This window comes from Puma concolor, chromosome D2 (assembly GCF_028749965.1).
Source record: "Puma concolor isolate L17-30 chromosome D2, mPumCon1.1.hap2, whole genome shotgun sequence".
Classification (NCBI taxonomy): domain Eukaryota; kingdom Metazoa; phylum Chordata; class Mammalia; order Carnivora; family Felidae; genus Puma; species Puma concolor.
In genome coordinates, this window is record NC_141677.1 from 7,286,380 (window position 1) to 7,302,949 (window position 16,570).

Here is a 16,570-nt window from a genome sequence, read left to right on the forward strand (position 1 = left end):
TTGCGTCCCCTCCTCCCGGGTCCTCTTTTGGTCCACGCGGGCAGTGGTCCTTGGGGACCTAGAAATTCGGGAGCGATGTGCTCCCACACAGCGCGCTCGATTGCCAGCTCTCGTTTTTAGGGCGAAGGAGCCGAGCTGCCGGGGAAGCGGGAGGTGGGGCGGTGAGAGGGAGCCGGATGAGGTGATACACACGGAGACACAATAGGGGGTTGTTCTTTGTGCTGAGACTGACACCTGGAGAACACGGGTGGGGGGCGGACAAGGAGGGAGGGTTTCTCGGCAAAGGCTGCTGCAGGCGGGTCGCCCCGAGCGACCGTGATCCGGCAGCGGTGCAAAAGGAGGATGAGGCTGCAAGGCCGAGCCGGGGAGGCCTGGGGGCGGTGGCAGGGGGGAGGGGTGCCCTCGCGGCAGGGGCCGTGCCTTCGTTTCCCTGTACCCCCACCAGCGCGGGTCACCTGGTCCTCCCCACCTGTGCACAGGTAACCTCAGGCCCCAGTCAGTGACACCCCTCCACGCACCCCGGAGCTTCCACCTTCGGCCGTCCCTGTCCCCGCCGGGTTTGTGGGCTCAGGCCGAGGCTCCGCTCATCTCCCCCCTCCTCTACATCCACCGCCCGCTCCCTCTCCAACCCCCCCCCCCCCCCAGCCCCGCGCTGCTGCAGAAGCAGCCGCGGCAAGTGCAGCTCCTGACGGGCGTCTCGCACAAGCCCGAGCGAGCCCTGGGCGCTCGCACTGGGCATGCTCAGTGGCGCCCGCAGGCCGGGGGCCCGGCGCTCGCCCCCGGAGCTGCCGCCCCTGCCCCGCCGCGTCCCTCCCTCCCCCGGCGCGGTCGCGCCCGCCTCCCGCCTCCCCTCGGGCTCCCAGGCGCCGGGCTCCCGGCGCGGCGGCGGAGGGGGCGGGCGGGCCGGCGGGCGGTGATGTGGCGGGACTCTTTGTGCACTGCGGCAGGATACGCGCCGGGGCGCCGAGCCGCGGCTGCGCTCCGCTCTCTCCTCTCGGAAGCTGCAGCCATGATGGAAGTTTGAGAGTTGAGCCGCTGTGAGGCGAGGCCGCGCTCAGGCGAGGGAGATGAGAGACGGCGGCGGCCGCGGCCCAGAGCCCCTCTCAGCGCCCGTGAGCAGCCGCGGGGGCAGCGCCCTCGGGGAGCCGGCCGGCCGGCGGCGGCGGCAGCGGCGGCGTCTCTCGCCTCCTCCTCGTCCTCTCTTCTAACCGTGCAGCCTCTCGCTCGGCTTCTCGTGCAAGGGACGGTGGAAGCCGCGGGCCCGGGCGGGAGCCGGCTGAGGCGCGGCGGCGGCGGCGGCACCTCCCGCTCCTGGAGCGGGGGGGAGAAGCGGCGGCGGCGGCGGCGGCCGCGGCGGCTGCAGCCCCGGGGAGGGGGCCGGAGTCGCCTGTCACCATTTCCAGGGCTGGGGCCGCCGGAGAGTTGGTCTCTCCCCTCCTACTGCCTCCAACACGGCGGCGGCGGCGGCGGCACGTCCAGGGACCCGGGCCGGCTCTAAACCTCCCCTCCGCCGCCGCCGCACCCCCCCCGGCCCGGGCACCGGAGGCCGCCGGCGGAGGCAGCCGTCCCGAGGATCACCCGTCGTCTCCCCGTCCCGCGGCCGCCGCGGCCAGGCCTCTGGCTGCTGAGGAGAAGCAGGCCCCGTCGCTGCAACCATCCAGCAGCCGCCGCAGCAGCCATTACCCGGCTGCGGTCCAGAGCCAGGCGGCGGCAGAGCGAGGGGCATCCGCCACCGCCAAGTCCAGAGCCATTTCCATCCTGCAGAAGAAGCCCCGCCACCAGCCGCTTCTGCCATCTCTCTCCTCCTTTTTCTTCAGCCACAGGCTCCCAGACATGACAGCCATCATCAAAGAGATCGTTAGCAGAAACAAAAGGAGATATCAGGAGGATGGATTCGACTTAGACTTGACCTGTATCCATTTCTGCGGCCGCCCCCCTCTCTGCCTTTCTGTCACTGTCTCTTAGAACGTGGGAGCAGACGGAGGCGAAAAATTCCCGTGGTTTGGGGGACCGTGGCCGCTAACCCGGCTCGCGTTTCTCGATCGTGCGTGTGTCGGGTGCCTCCTTTGAATGCGTTCAGCCTAGGGTGTGTTCGGCGCCGTGGAACTCTCTGCCTGGTTGCAAGTGTCAGGGCACCAGATTGGTTTTCTCGGTCTGTCCACGGGGTCTCTTCTTAAGGGCTATTGTCCGTTAATACGGACTCCAGTGCACGGTTAGTGGATTAGTGAGCTCGGTAATCCGGTCTGCTAAATGAACAGAAAAGTAGACGCTTTGAGGTTGAGCATATTTCGATTAAATCTTGGCTTTAGGCCCTAGATCAAGGGTATAGATTAGATTAAAATGAAAATTAGTGTTTCACGTATGCATATTGCATCAGAATGTTGCACTGATTGTTTCTAGTTTCCTGGGTTGCATTGATAGACTTTTTTTTTCTTTTTTTTTTTTTTTTTTTTTTGATGTGAGTTGTGAACTGATTTGCATAACTTTGGAAGCAGAATCCTTTTCGGCATATATGGTGTTCATTTGAGGGCCAAAGTGGGCTTGCATATTTAAACTCAGTCAATTACAACTTTGAAACGGCATTTCGAAGTTTTGTAGCTTCCCATCAGTCGTGGCATTCGTAATCTGCCTCCTTAAGGCGTTCTTGCTGGATCTTTGTTAAATTTGCCTTTTTTTGCCTCCGCTGGTGGGGTCGTGTAGGATGGGGCACGAAATTTGCAGTTCAGTAGCACTTTATATCCAGCGGTCTTGTCGCACGAAATGGAATGGAGAGGGAGTGCTTTTTGATCCCGGATGATGATGTGCAGCGTCTAGGCTGTTGCAGGGGTTCAAGTTCAGCTCTTACTTGGAATTGAAGGGTTCCTGTGAGGCCAGAATTTCAGGGTCGGGTCCTCTGACACGTCTGGGTATCCGTGAATGTGACTCTGACTTGTGTAACCTGTCAAGTGTAACTTACCAGCTAATCACCAGAAATGCTGGCAAGGGTGGATCACTCCGGCTTCAGACTGTGTAGGTCTGTTAGCGGTTTCTCACACACTGTATTAAATTTACTGACTCAGGTTGTTGAGTATTCAAGACAGAAACCCGAGAATTTTAACAGAGTATCGTTTTGGTTGTCTAGGCCTTTGTACCTCAAAAGATAGTGGTTATCGAAAGGCATTAATCTTGGCAGTTTCAGGTGTAATAAGCTGGTTTTGATCAAGGGTGGGGATGGAAGCCTCCTTTTTTTTTTTCTTTTCTTTTCTTTTCTTTTTTTTTTTTCAGAATGGAAAGGATCGCAGACATTGCGAGTTCCTGGTAGGTGAGAGGCACGAAAAACTATTCAGTTACTGGTCCGAGGTGACTGAAGCATCTGGTGAAGGCCTCCCTTAAGACCAGAATTTTGGTGATGTGAGTTATAAGTGTGGGCATTACTTAGTGAAGGTTATGTAATTGCATGAGCGCTAACAGAGCATTCTTGATTAAAAAAAAAATCATTTCTTGGCAAATACCAGTAAACCTTTTGCTTAAAGGTAGAGTGGTGCTGGAGTGTCTGTACGTCCTGCTAAAAATCGTGGGGAAGATGTGTCTTTTGAAGACGAGAACGTGTTCTCTATCTGAAGAGGTTTTATTCCTTTGGATTATGTAGCTGTGCACATAAGTGTGCACAGCTAATTTTGCCCGAGTGTTTGTTTTGAGATGAAGAGAAAAGTTACTGAAGAAGGAGCTTTGTAGCACACAAAACGTAAGTTTTCTGTTAAGTTAAAAAATAATATTTTAAGGGAACATTTAGAAGTTTTGGAGCCTGCATTAATTGGAAAACTAGGAAGACTGAACTTGACCCGCTTGCCTAGAAGATAATTAGTTATGGAAACCCTTCTCTGATTTGTAATTTATTTCAAAAGCAGCCTACTGTTGGCAGGAATTGACAGTCATCTGGATGTATAGGAACAAATTAATTAAATGCTTATTTAACTTTTTAGGAAAAGTCCTCGTGTAAGAAAATGTCTAGAATGCTGTTTGGTAGATTGCTTTTATGATTTAGAGTACGTTTATACTATTTTTACTTCACCCATTTGCTTTCAGGTTGTCAGGGTTTGAAGATTAAAATTACTCTGCCAGGTTCTTACATGTGAGTAGTGAGATGATTGGCCACTTCTTTGACTTCAGATGTTTGCCTCTTTGACTTCAGATGTTTGCCTCTGTACGTGACACTTACGTGACTTAGAACTTTCTCTAAAACTGTGCTTTTCGTTATGGGATGCATAGAAAGCAGTGTCAAATATTGCATCAAATGACTAATAACACTTAATTTCTAGAGTTGTGGTTTTATTGAGCCAAATATTGATACGGAAAAAAAAAATCACTTAGGAAAAAGATCAGTGAAGGGCTCGCTTTTTTGGTAGTCGCACTTCCAAAAATTTTGATGCACCAAAGCACTTTGCTTTGCTTGGTTTCACTTTAGTGTTCTGTGTTTATTGGGGGGTGGGGGGGGGTGGGCGGGGAATTAAAATGGCCATTGAAGACTCTCTCTGGCAGGTTGTGGTGTCTGTTTCAGCAGCTAGCCTGTGAGAAGGTAAATTCCTTTATGAAAGTAGCGATTGGAGTATTTCTATCTGTAAGATGATTTCTCAGAGGAGCAACGAGAACCATTGTTCGGTTTTAAAATATTATTTGCAAAATTGAGTTATTCTAAAAATAATTTGTTGGTATCTTACAGTTAGTCTGGAAAGTAGTGCACACCATGAGACTAAAAAATTTAGTGTCTTTCGATTTCATGGAAACTTTAGGCTTTGGTTGCATGTATTTTTATTGTTCGATGAGTTTGGGTCTTTTCAAATATTAACCATAGGGAATATTTTTTTTTAACTTGCAGAGGGTACAGTGACTATTGAAGTTAGCTGTATTCTAGGATTAGTGCTTACTGAAATGACCGTATTGTATTGTCAGGTTTTGTGCGTGTGTGTGTGTTTAGTTTTTTTTTTTTTGAAAGATTCTATTCACGATTTTTACTTTACACTGTTTTATATCTGCTAAGTTGTATTTTCTGAACAACATGACCACCTAATTGGGGCCACCTAAGTGCTGTATGACAATGTACAGACTTCATTTTCATGAAAGGTATTCAAGAATAAAGGGGATCTGAAAGAAGGAAGAGTAACTTGAAGTTTATGATTTAACATAAGGAAAAAGGAATTTTATCGCTGTCCATTGTAAAAGTTTGCACAGTAGTACAGTCCTCAGTGCAGATTTACATTGCTTATAATATACTAAATGAATATTAGATGAATAAACATCATGGTGAACAAAAATGTGGTGAGTTGTATATAACCTCCTTACTTTCAAATATATTTTAGGAAGTGTAGAAAAGATGCATTGGTATTCCTTACCTTTTAGAATTTTATTTTAACAACGTCAGAAACGTATCTGTCAATATTTTCGCTTTTGTGTGGAACGGTGTATCTGCTTTTTCCTAATAACCACATAAAATCCACAAACCTCTTAATGTTACAGACTTCTGTACTTTTTAGAAGTGAAGTCTTCAATTCTTATTTTCACGTGTTCTCATTTTGAGATTTGCCCCTCTTGCTATTTGTTCATTTGGTGATAGCTCAGTATTTTAATGATTTTTAAGTCACTGAAGTAATTCCTTCAGTGACTTTTAATGGAGGAGTATTTATTATGGGAAAATCAGTGCACAAAGTTTCACCATTAATTCACTCTCAGTGAACCTTTTATTTTAAAAATTTGACCTCAGCCTTTTCAGTAGGACAGACGTGTAGGAAATGTTTTTATGTTAATATTGTACGTGAAATGGAGTTTTTAAAGAGAAATTTAGAAGTGTGCGTGCATGTGATAGTTTGTCACTTTCTTGGTGGTGATACAAGGATGTAGCTTCCAGAGGATATGTTATTAATGGTGGTATAAAAGATTTATTTGATATCGTATTTTTTTTTCCTGTAGAAACCATTAGTTCTGAAGATTTATTTCTATTCCATAGAACCCTTACTCTTTACTTTCCTTTTCTTTCCTTTCTCCTTTTTTGTTAGATAAACTTTAAGTCAAGTCAGTTTTGGAGAATTCTTTGGTGACCTGAATTCTTTAAGAAAAGGTGTTAGGATTGTTGTAAGGGTGGTGACTTGAGACATTTGTGTCATCTTCTGAGAGGGGTCAGTAATGCTTTCAGTAAATATTCAGTTCTGTTTTACAGTTGCTTTCGGTCTGGCGGCTTTGAAATTAATGTCGTTGCTGTCAGAACTGTCAGTAATGGTGAGGTTCAGCTGCATGACCTTAAGTTGGTAAGGATTCTCTGAGCAAATTGGTATCCTTAATTGTCTCCTAAAGGCCACGTACTGCCACATGCATTCTTTGCTGGGTGATTCAAAAGTGTTGTGGTCTGTCAATAATGATTGTCTTTCTGAGTATTGGATACATGCAGCTAGTAATGTAAAACGCTTGTCATTTGTGAGGAAAGGTGAAGTTACTATAATGGATTTGACTCTTCACCTGTTCCCTATTTTTTTAAATGTTTTTCATTGGTTACAGAAAAGGTATTAGCAGTGGGGTTCTTTTAAAGTAGTTTGCACTGGAGTAAAGTCTATCGGAAACATATTAATATAAGAAGAACACACATTGTTTAGAGGTGAAGTAATTTTAGGTGGGCAGTTGTAGTTCAGTATAGCTCAGGCGTATTCTCTTCATTTGCAGCAGTTTGCATTAGGAGGCAGGGGGACCTCTTCAGGGTGTTAGGCATTTACGTGGTAGCATGGACGGTCCTGAGAGGTGGATACAGTGGAAGACTACTTTCAGCTGCATTTTAGGTGGTTATACACTTTAATTGTCATCAGTGGTCGTCGTGTCGACTACGGAAGTGTTTGAATATTGTTGGGTTAGTGTGTGTAAATAAGTATAAAGTCAGCAGACTGTCCTAATATTTCTAAGTAAGGAATTCTCCAAACAGATTACCTTGGTGGATATTGTTTTATAGTTTTCAAATAAGATTAAATTTATTTCAAATTGCGTTAAAATATTATTAGTTTTATGTACACATTGTGTGTACGTTGTTTCGTTTTAGGTGATGGGGTAGGCTCTGGAGCCAGTCTTTCGGCCTGTGTCGGGATCCTGGTTCTCCCACTGAGCAGCTGGGTGACTTTGAGTAGGTTACTTCATCTTTCTCCATCTGTTTTCATCTGTAAAATTTATCTTAAAGAATAAATGAGATGATGTAAGTGACTCACTTAGCATACTGCCTGCCACATTGTGAATACATGGTAACTGCTGCTGGTAAAACTTACAATTTCAGATTACCCACATGTGAGAAATTTGTATTTTCATTTATTATGGGAGGAGCAGTGACTGTAACTGAATTTCCTCCGTTTGGGATATGTTAGAATTTTAATTGGTTCAGACTATGAGTAGAGTTTGAACTCAGGGTGTCCCTTTGGGTGCTCTGAGTGTAAGCAGTCTGTGACTGCTTTGTGTCATCACACACAGAAGGCAAAGGTCCGCTCCCTCCCACAGTCTACCACAGAAAATCAATTATGCTAATCACAGAGGATTTGCTGTAAGATAGGTAAGAGGACAGCTTCCTGGTGTTACTGCATCATGAAGCAGATGTTTTCAAGTAAAAAATTGTTATAGTAAGTTTTCTTTAGTGTTAAAGATAGGTCAATTTAAATATCCTGTATTTTATTTACAAAGAGTAATCTTCTCAAAGAAAACTTTGAATGTATGATATAAAAAGTTATATAAACTTTATCAATAAAGGTATGTATCTTAGCATTTCTTTTTAAGTTCATAGCTTGGGGAGAGGCATGTGACTTTGAGTGCCAGGTTTCAGCTACTACAGTATAATTTATAGTTAATCTCATGGTGCATTCATATAACATAAGAATTTTAATTTAGTGTTGAAATTTTGTGTTAACAGTGCATCCCATGTTCACATTTGATCAAGAGTCTCAATATAACTTTAGTCCCTGGAAATGGGAAGAAAACTAAAGGATTTTTTTCTTCATTCATTCTTACCAGGCGTGGCGAAGGATGGACTGAGCTTGAGATCTGCCTAGTAAAGGCCATCGTGTGTGTATAGGGATGCTTCTTTTTTCCCTTTGTCCCTGCTGGTCCCTCAGCTGTCTCCCAGTACTCTCAGTACTGGAGCGCTTGATTTCCAGTGAATTTCTGGGCTTGTTGGTTGGTTTTGCATTGCAGAATGAATGGTGCCCTGTCTCATTATATATGTGACTTCTACGTATTTTGTTGTGTGTTGTACTAACTGGCTGTAGTTTTGGTCTGGTCCAGGTCTAGGTTGGAGAGTTGAACGTTTGACATCTTCTAGGACCGTAGAGTTGTCTAAAACCCTCTTTCTCTCACACCACATGCCATCTGTGTTTTGCTTTATATCACTACCCAAAACTTACAGTTGATTTAATACTGTTAAGTCCCTTCAGAATAGTTGTGAATTTTATTTCCTTTGATTTTTGTAGATTTTCAGGCCAAAATATCAGGATTTCTTCATTACTAGTAACTGCAAGGATTGCATTCTGCCAATCTTTTTTTTAAATTTTTTTAACTTTTTTATTTATTTATTTATTTTTGAGACAGAGGGAGACAGAGCATGAATGGGGGAGGGTCAGAGACAGGGAGACACAGAATCTGAAACAGGCTCCAGGCTCTGAGCTGTCAGCACAGAGCCCGACGCGGGGCTTGAACTCACGGACCGTAAGATCATGACCTGAGCCGAAGTTGGATGCTTAACCGACTGAGCCACCCAGGCGCCCCCCAATTTTATATGTTTAATACTTTTGACCTTTTAGAAGGAGTATCTAATTAATTAAGGTGTTATGAAATGCATTGTGATGTGAATCACATCTTTTTAAAAAAATTTTTTTTAACATTTATTTATTTTTGAGAGACAGAGACAGAGCGCAAGTTGGGGGAGGGGTGGGGCACAGAATCCGAAGCAGGCTCCAGGCTCTAAGCTGTCAGCACAGAGCCCAACGCAGGGCTCGAACTCACAGACCATGAGATCATGACCTGAGCTGCAGTGGGACGTTTACCCAACTGAGCCACCCAGGCGCCCCTTGAACATGTATTCTTTAAGTTAGATGGATTCTTGAAGTGATTTATAAATACAGAATACATGCTCAAATTGCAAACAACTCTTTGCTTTAAAATCAATGCAATTTTTCTTTTTCTGTTTAAAATTCCTTTGCTCTCATGAATTAGTGAGACTTCTTTTTGAGTATTTTAGTCATTTTAAACTGATTGGAGGTTAAATAAGTAGAACTGAAAACTTTTTTCTACTTTTAAAATGAAGTTTGGGTGATGTTACTAAGCTTGATTTTTAGGTGTTTATTTTTTAAATGCGTATTTATGAATTACTCTGAGTCTGTTAGGGATCAAATGGAATGCTTGGGCTTTTCCTGTTTTTTTTTATTTCTTAATGTGAAAACTGTGTTTTGCCAGGCTGTATTTAGCCATGATGTAAAATTTATTTAACATTCTTACGTAATCATTTATAAGATATGAAATGAGAAAAATGAGAACTTGAGTCAGAAGGGTGTTTTTCTTTTTAATGTAGTAAGTAGAATTAGCTGGCGTGTATCCTACCAACGTCTTAGATTTGTTTAGCGTTTTTTATTAACAAAGCCTTTTCTTAATCTTTAGCTCATTTGGTTTTGCAAAGAAGAAAAGAGCCTGAACAAAGTATTACTGTCCTTATTTTTTTGTTGTATAGGAATCATGGCTCCAGTAAGAATCAGTAACTTGTTAAGAGGTAGTTGAGATTGAGTCCAAGGAAGGATGCAGCATGTTCAGGCACTTGGTGCAGTATTTTTCCCATTATGTTATGTCAGTGGTTCTCAAACTTTAGAGGGCATCCGAATAACCAGGAGGGCTTGGTAAACTATGGATTACTTGCCCTACACCAAGAATTTCTGAATATTAGGTCTAGGTTGGGGTCTGAGAATTTGTATTTGTAGCAGGTTCCCAAGTGGTGCTAATCCTGGTGGTCCGAGGGTCACACTTTGTGAGCCACCATACTATATTATCTTCAGTCAAACAAATCCTTAACGTGTATTTGTTCTGTAAACCCTAAATAGCTCAACATGGCAAATGTTATTCTGATTATGTAGACGAGGCAATAAGTTTAGAAAAGCAGCATGGTGGAATAGAGAGAGCATGGACTTTTTTTCATCAAAGTCCAGCTTAAATCCTTGCTCAGCCACTTGTCAATTGTGTGATACAAGATACACTGCTTAACATTAGTGAACCCTATTTTCCACATCTCTAACATCGTGGTAAAAATCCTTGTAGGGTGGTTTTTAGGTATGTTGGAACTATAGGTTAGGTGTTTTTCAGAATATTGGTTGCCAATTGGGAGTGACCCCTTCCCACCTTGTCTGGGCGTTTGGCAATGCGTGGAGACATTTTGGTGGTCATAGCTGTGAGATCCCTGTGGGGATGGATGCTCTTGGCATCTGGTAGGCATCTTGTAGCATCCCAGAGATGCTGCTGTGCATCCTACAGGTTACAGGACAGTCCCTCCCACAACAAAGAATTATCTGGCCCAAATGGCCAATGATGTGAGGTTGAAAAACTCTACTTTAAACGTACCAAGTGTCTGGTACATAATAAGTGTAATATTTGATGGAAGTCAGTCCCTTTGCCATTAGGCTGCGGTAGGGCTTGTCAATTTGCTAATGACTGATGGAGCTAGGCTTTTACAAAACATCTAGGTCTTTGGACTGCTGTTAGCCCGGTACTCTTTATAAGGAGAACTTTGCCCACAAAAGATATCACTGGTGACTAAAAAGGTTTATTTGAAAAAGGCTCATGTGTTATTTGGCTGATTGTGAAAGTTTTGCTTTGAACTTCTTTTAGAAAGACTGAAGATGTTTTCAATAAATGTCTAAATGTACCTTAAAGGGAGGTATTCAGAAGGACGTTACATCGAACCGCTCTAACAGGATGGATATGCTTTATTAAAAAACAAAAAAAACCCAACTTTTTTTCATCTTTATATTGGCAATAGTTTTTAATTTTAATGTAATCTTTAGCTTGTTTCCTTTAATTATATACTTGTGGAGCAACTGAGAGATACTTTGCCCCCAGTGTATTTGTTTTTTGTTGTTTAATGCATTCTTTAGTCTTGGACTTTATTCTAAAGCTGTTTTTATTATAGTCAGATATGGTGGAGTTAAATGTGTGGATACAAAATGGCAAATTTCTGACAAGTTATTAAAAACTTCTCATATCTTTCCAGATAATGATAGTAGGGCTGACTCTGAGGTTCCCTGATGGATGTGTTGCATCCTTTTCCAGACCCTAACTTTGCTGTGTCAGCCTGTTGAATTAAAGTGCTTTATTTATCTAATTTAAAAACTTGCATTAATGTGAAGTTTTTAGAAGAAATTAGGACAGAGCTTTAGATTAGTTCAGAGATGAGATGTCAGGGGAGTATCTTGGTGGATTCTGAATCTTGTTTTGTTTTGTTTTTAGGGCAGACAAATGTAATTACGAAAGTGTTCTAGGAATAGACTGTTTGCTATGATGATTTTTTGTTTTTTTTTCTTTTTCTGTTTGCTTGATTTTACAATTTACTTTGCCTCTCATTTTACACAAGCAAAGTAAAATGTCAGGCCTATCTTAAACCTTCTTATGAAATTTAAGTTTTGACTGAGTGTTGTGATTCTTTTTGAAATTATGAGAGATATCCAGAGATACTGATAAATATTTTAAAACCGGGACTGCTAATTATATGATAGCTTCAGATTTGTTAAGGAAAACAGATGGCATTTATTGCTATAATTTAATTGAGTAAGGCTTATGGTATTTATTTCATTACATGAATAATAAACTTCATTTGCTCACCATACCTAAGAAAATTTCTTTAAAAAAATTTGTTTTATAAATATACAACTAAAGAGAATTTTTTAAAGTGCTCATTGTCCTTCTTTGAAACTTCACGTTTCCATTTAGCTTCTAGTTTATGTGCATTTATTTTAAAATGTAATTCATCAGAAAAAGTGTCATTCATCATAGTGAACTTAAAAGGTGTGTGTGCATTTTTAAACAATTTCCAGAGTCCCTCATAATTGGCTTAACTATTTTAAATGTTGAGGCTATTAGATATATTTATTTCCCTATAGTTATACATTAAACTTGTTTTCAGTATTTGGCTAATATTTTTTCCTGCTATATTTTTCTGATTTTTCTTTAGAGCGGATTTAAGATGACCTAATATTAGGAAAGATTTTCATGATTTTGATTCACAAAATCATAATCTGTTATGCACACAAAAAAGCTGAAGTGTTGGACTATTGAAGTTTTTTTCCCCTTGGTTATTTATAGGAAAGCTACCGCATAAAGTTTTAAGCATATTTTGCTCATTTAAGTAAGACAAAATATCTAAACACTTTGGATCTGTCAAATTTCCTTTTCCTTTTGTAGGAAAATTGTATTGAAATTAAAGTGGATACAGAAGTAATTTGAATAAGCTATCACATTTTATACTAAAAGTAGTTATAACTCTGTTGCATTCCTATCTTTAATCAGAAAGGGTATGGCTTGTCATGATGTTACTGTTCCCTGGAGCATATTTTGAGTGATACAGTTTCTATTTGCATAGTTGCCTCAGTAATTGGTGATATTTATTGATGAAGGTTTGCTGTGCATTTGCACTTATAATCAAAAGTTGCATTTGTTAGTGTCAGATTTTCAAGTGTCAGGTATTAAAATAGGGAGATAATTTTGACATTAGCTGAATGATAAATCTCAGTGAATGTATTAATTCGTGTACTTAGAACAAAAATATTGAGGAAGAAACAGACTTCTCTTTTTTAAACAAAATTACTTGTTGTAACATTTTTCTAAATGAGGTAAAATTGTTTCAGTTATTAAACTAAAAAAAAATAATTTGATCTAGGTGTGGTATATGCCTTCTTGGTGCTAATGTAAACAAAGTAATAGTCAAAATACTTTGTGAATGTATGCACGTATGTTTTTTGAAAACTGAAGAATCACTCTGACGTCTGAATAGTTCGTGGACTAGTTGTAGGAACCTTATGTAAAATAAATAGCAGCACACTGAAAGTATGATGCAGTTTTGCATATCTAGTTTCTGTCCACTGTGATCAAAATTATATGTATTACTGTAAAATACACCAAGGTGCTGGTTATTAAGGCTATTTGGATTTTTTTTTTTTAATACTGAAAAGGTCACACAGATTGTGATTATTGTGTTGTGTCCAAGAACTAAGGCTTACCATCTGTTACTCAAACATAGGGAAAAGTTAAGATAATCTACTGATATAAGTGGTCTTGACATTTCTGGTTTTGGAATCATCTATTAATTACAGTCTTTAAAGACTAATATCAAATTTTAAGCTTTTGCAAAAACAAAACCTAGTGGTTATGCCAGTGTTTATATTTTTCTACCAAAATGCAGAGATACTGGTTGAGAACTAAAGCTTATGTAATGGAAGTCTGGCTTTTAGTCATTTAGTTTTACAAGGTTATTTGGATATTTAAGTGGAAACATCATGTTTTAACTTGAGGTATTAAGTTATACAAGATTTTGGTATTTTTAAACTCTTAGTTTTCCTAGCAGTTGATACATAGGAATTCATTATTACAGAACTTAATCAGGAAACTGATTTAATATGTATTCCTTAAATATTTGCTTTAAAATATTTTTCAGGTTCTCTGCTTTCTTGTACAACTCACTTCTTATCTTTCTGCTAGTAAATGAGTTTTCTGCCTTTAAAATTTTGCTGTTGCCTTTGAGCCATTACATAAGGTGTTTCTATAACTTAATTCCTTTTCACCCCTAAGAACTTGGTCTTGCCAAGTTGCAAAGAAGTCTTTAAAACTGCATGTTGGGCATAATAAGATCTGATTAGTTTTAATCTACTTTGTTTTATTTATTATATTGACTTTGTTTTTTTATTGAGAAGTTTGTCGTCATGACAAATGATTAATGTGACCCGGTATAATATATCAGTTTAGGTAGGATTTTGGATTTATGTTCCCACATCCAACTTTGTGATTAGGGCCTCTTTTTTTGTGTGTAAGAAACATCTTGCCAATTTCAAATTCATGTCTGATGGAAGTAGATAGTTTTACCAGCATCAGTTTATAGAATTTGTTCAGGTCTGCACTGTAGGCCGTGGAAAGAATGGTGCCTTTTTGGATAGACAGATAATGTGTGCATAAATTTCCTCTCTAACATTAAGTGAGGCGGCACACATTAGGTGAGATTTTTGTCCAGATACTAAGTTGTTACCTGTTTTGTTTACTGCATAGTATTTAAAGGGTGTGTGTAAGGTGTTAAGAGCTCCTTTCTCTTTTTTTTCTTTTTTTTTTTAATGTTTTTTTATTTTTGAGACAGAGGGAGACAGAGCACAAGTGGGGGAGGGGCAGAGAGAGAGAGAGAGAGAGAGAGAGAGAGAATCTGAAATAGGCTCCAGGCTCCGAGCTGTCAGCACAGAGCCCAATGCAGGGCTCGAACCCGTGAACCGTGCGATCATGACCTGAGCCGAAGTCGGACACTTAACTGACTGAGCCACCCAGGCGCTCCATCCTTTCTTTTATTTTTGTCTTTCTGTATATTGAACTTCATGTTTTTAAAAAGTTTATTGGTTCACAGAGTTGATTCCTTAGTTTTTGCTTTCATGTTTCAGCTTGTTTTCCAATATTATTAGTATGTTCTCCTTTGAATATGAAGATTCCACAACTAATTATGATCAGTAATTGGGCATTTTTCCCCCAATCGTAATAATTAGATTTATACTAAAATGATAATGCTTCAGGAACAAGCATTTAAGGGTAGCTGATGAAAATTAAAAGTATTACCTGTTCAATGTAGACTTGCTCTCATATTTTTTAGTATATTTAAAAATTGCATATTATTAAAATTTAAAATATGAATTTTCACTTGTAATTCAGAGTATGTAATTTCAGGTTTTTTTGGTAATCCACATATTCAAGTGATTATAAAGTTCATATAATGATAAAAATACCCTCAGTGGGAAGTGAATATTTTTCAATATTACAACAAGACGGTTATCATAAAGTCAGTGATATGAGTCTTCCTAACGTAGTAATGAATGCCAGTATGTGTGCCTTCGTGTTTTAAAATCTACATGTATTTCTGGCTTATATTGTTTTTATCCAGGATTAAAATACTGCAGTTAGGCAAAACTATTTTTGCCAATTGGAAGAAAAAAAAGAAAAAAGAAAGCAAGTCCTTTCCAAATGATTTCCTGGCTTAGACATAAAATAAAAAGACATGATTTTGTTATATTAAAGCCAAATATAAGATGAAGCAATCTAGCTTCACACTTGCTTGGAGCTGGTGTGTAGTAGTTTCTGAATATTAGGAAATCAGTGCATGGTTGTATCTAAAAGATCAATACAGTTGGAAATGTTGGAATCTTTTTTTTTTTGAATGCAGTTTACTACTTTTGAGTAATTTGCACTAAATATTACTACATCCCTGGTCATCTTCCATATCTTACCTGTTTGTCTTTTTTTCTGTAAAAGTTAATAGCCTTTTGTCGTTTTGCATAACTGTATAGAGTAGCCCAAACCTAGTGGTTTTATCTGTGGTACAATAAATGATAAAAGCATGGCTTTTATAATAGAGTGAATTCCAGAAGTAACATTAAGTCTAATAGCGAATACAAAATTTATAGCATTATAGATACTCTTTTCAGCATAGTAATGGTGGATCAGTGTTATAATTTTAACTTTTCTCATTTTTCATGTTATTTATTATGATTTTGCTGTAGAAAATTAGAGTTAGCTTTGGCTTAGTTCGGGTATATAATGCTGACAAGTATGTCTAATGCATTTTATTGACCTAATGATCTTTCTGAAAGTTGTTATGTAAGTTATAACCGTATTTTATTTGATTTGTCATTGGTAGTCAGTCTTGGATGTTTGTTAGTGGAAGCAAAACCATAGAGCGGGGGTAGGGTGTGCGTGTGTGTATTTTAACAGCAGCAGAGTTCTGAAACAGGAAATCAGTCTTATCGTATTCATCCAGAGACCTAGGAAGAAGGTAATTGTTTCTCATACTCGTTAAAACCAGTTAGTTGGGCAACTTAAATTTTTAGAGGTTCACAGATGTAGGCTTGAACAGTTGTAGATCCATTATTTCATAACAACTCTGAAGAAAAATTGATTAAATTCGTTGAGGGGACTAATCCAGCTAATACACTAAAAAATTGTACTTTGGATTTTAGAGTATTGCTAGCATTATCGGTGACTTAATAAGATACTTTTCCGAGGTTCTGATTTGCTTAAATTTAAATAAAGTTCAGAGTTCCTTGATTGTTCCTTTAAAAAGTTTTTAAAACCTGTGTGTAATCTTAATCTTGAATTTAAACAGTAGGAAAAATAGTTAATTCTGTGTCAGGTGTATGTCCCTGGAAATTGTCTTTCCCTCTTTGTTAATGTACATATGCTCATAATTACATACATATGTATTCACAAAGTAATTTTTATTTGTCCTTTTTAAAGCTATATATATAGGTAATATTTCATCAGGTTAAATACCACATTTTGCTTACTGTACTATGTTAAGGTT

General features: G+C 39.9%; 1 protein-coding gene across 1 annotated transcript in view; it reads left to right on the forward strand.

The window, feature by feature from the left end:
* The first annotated feature begins 1,120 nt into the window (after positions 1–1,120).
* Positions 1,121–16,570, forward strand: part of PTEN (phosphatase and tensin homolog) — a 93,270-nt gene continuing 77,820 nt past the window's right edge. The window contains exon 1 of the mRNA XM_025915085.2: positions 1,121–1,912. Within this exon, the coding sequence (XP_025770870.1) occupies positions 1,834–1,912 (79 nt within the window). The 5' untranslated portion in view covers positions 1,121–1,833. The remainder of the gene's footprint in view (positions 1,913–16,570) is intronic.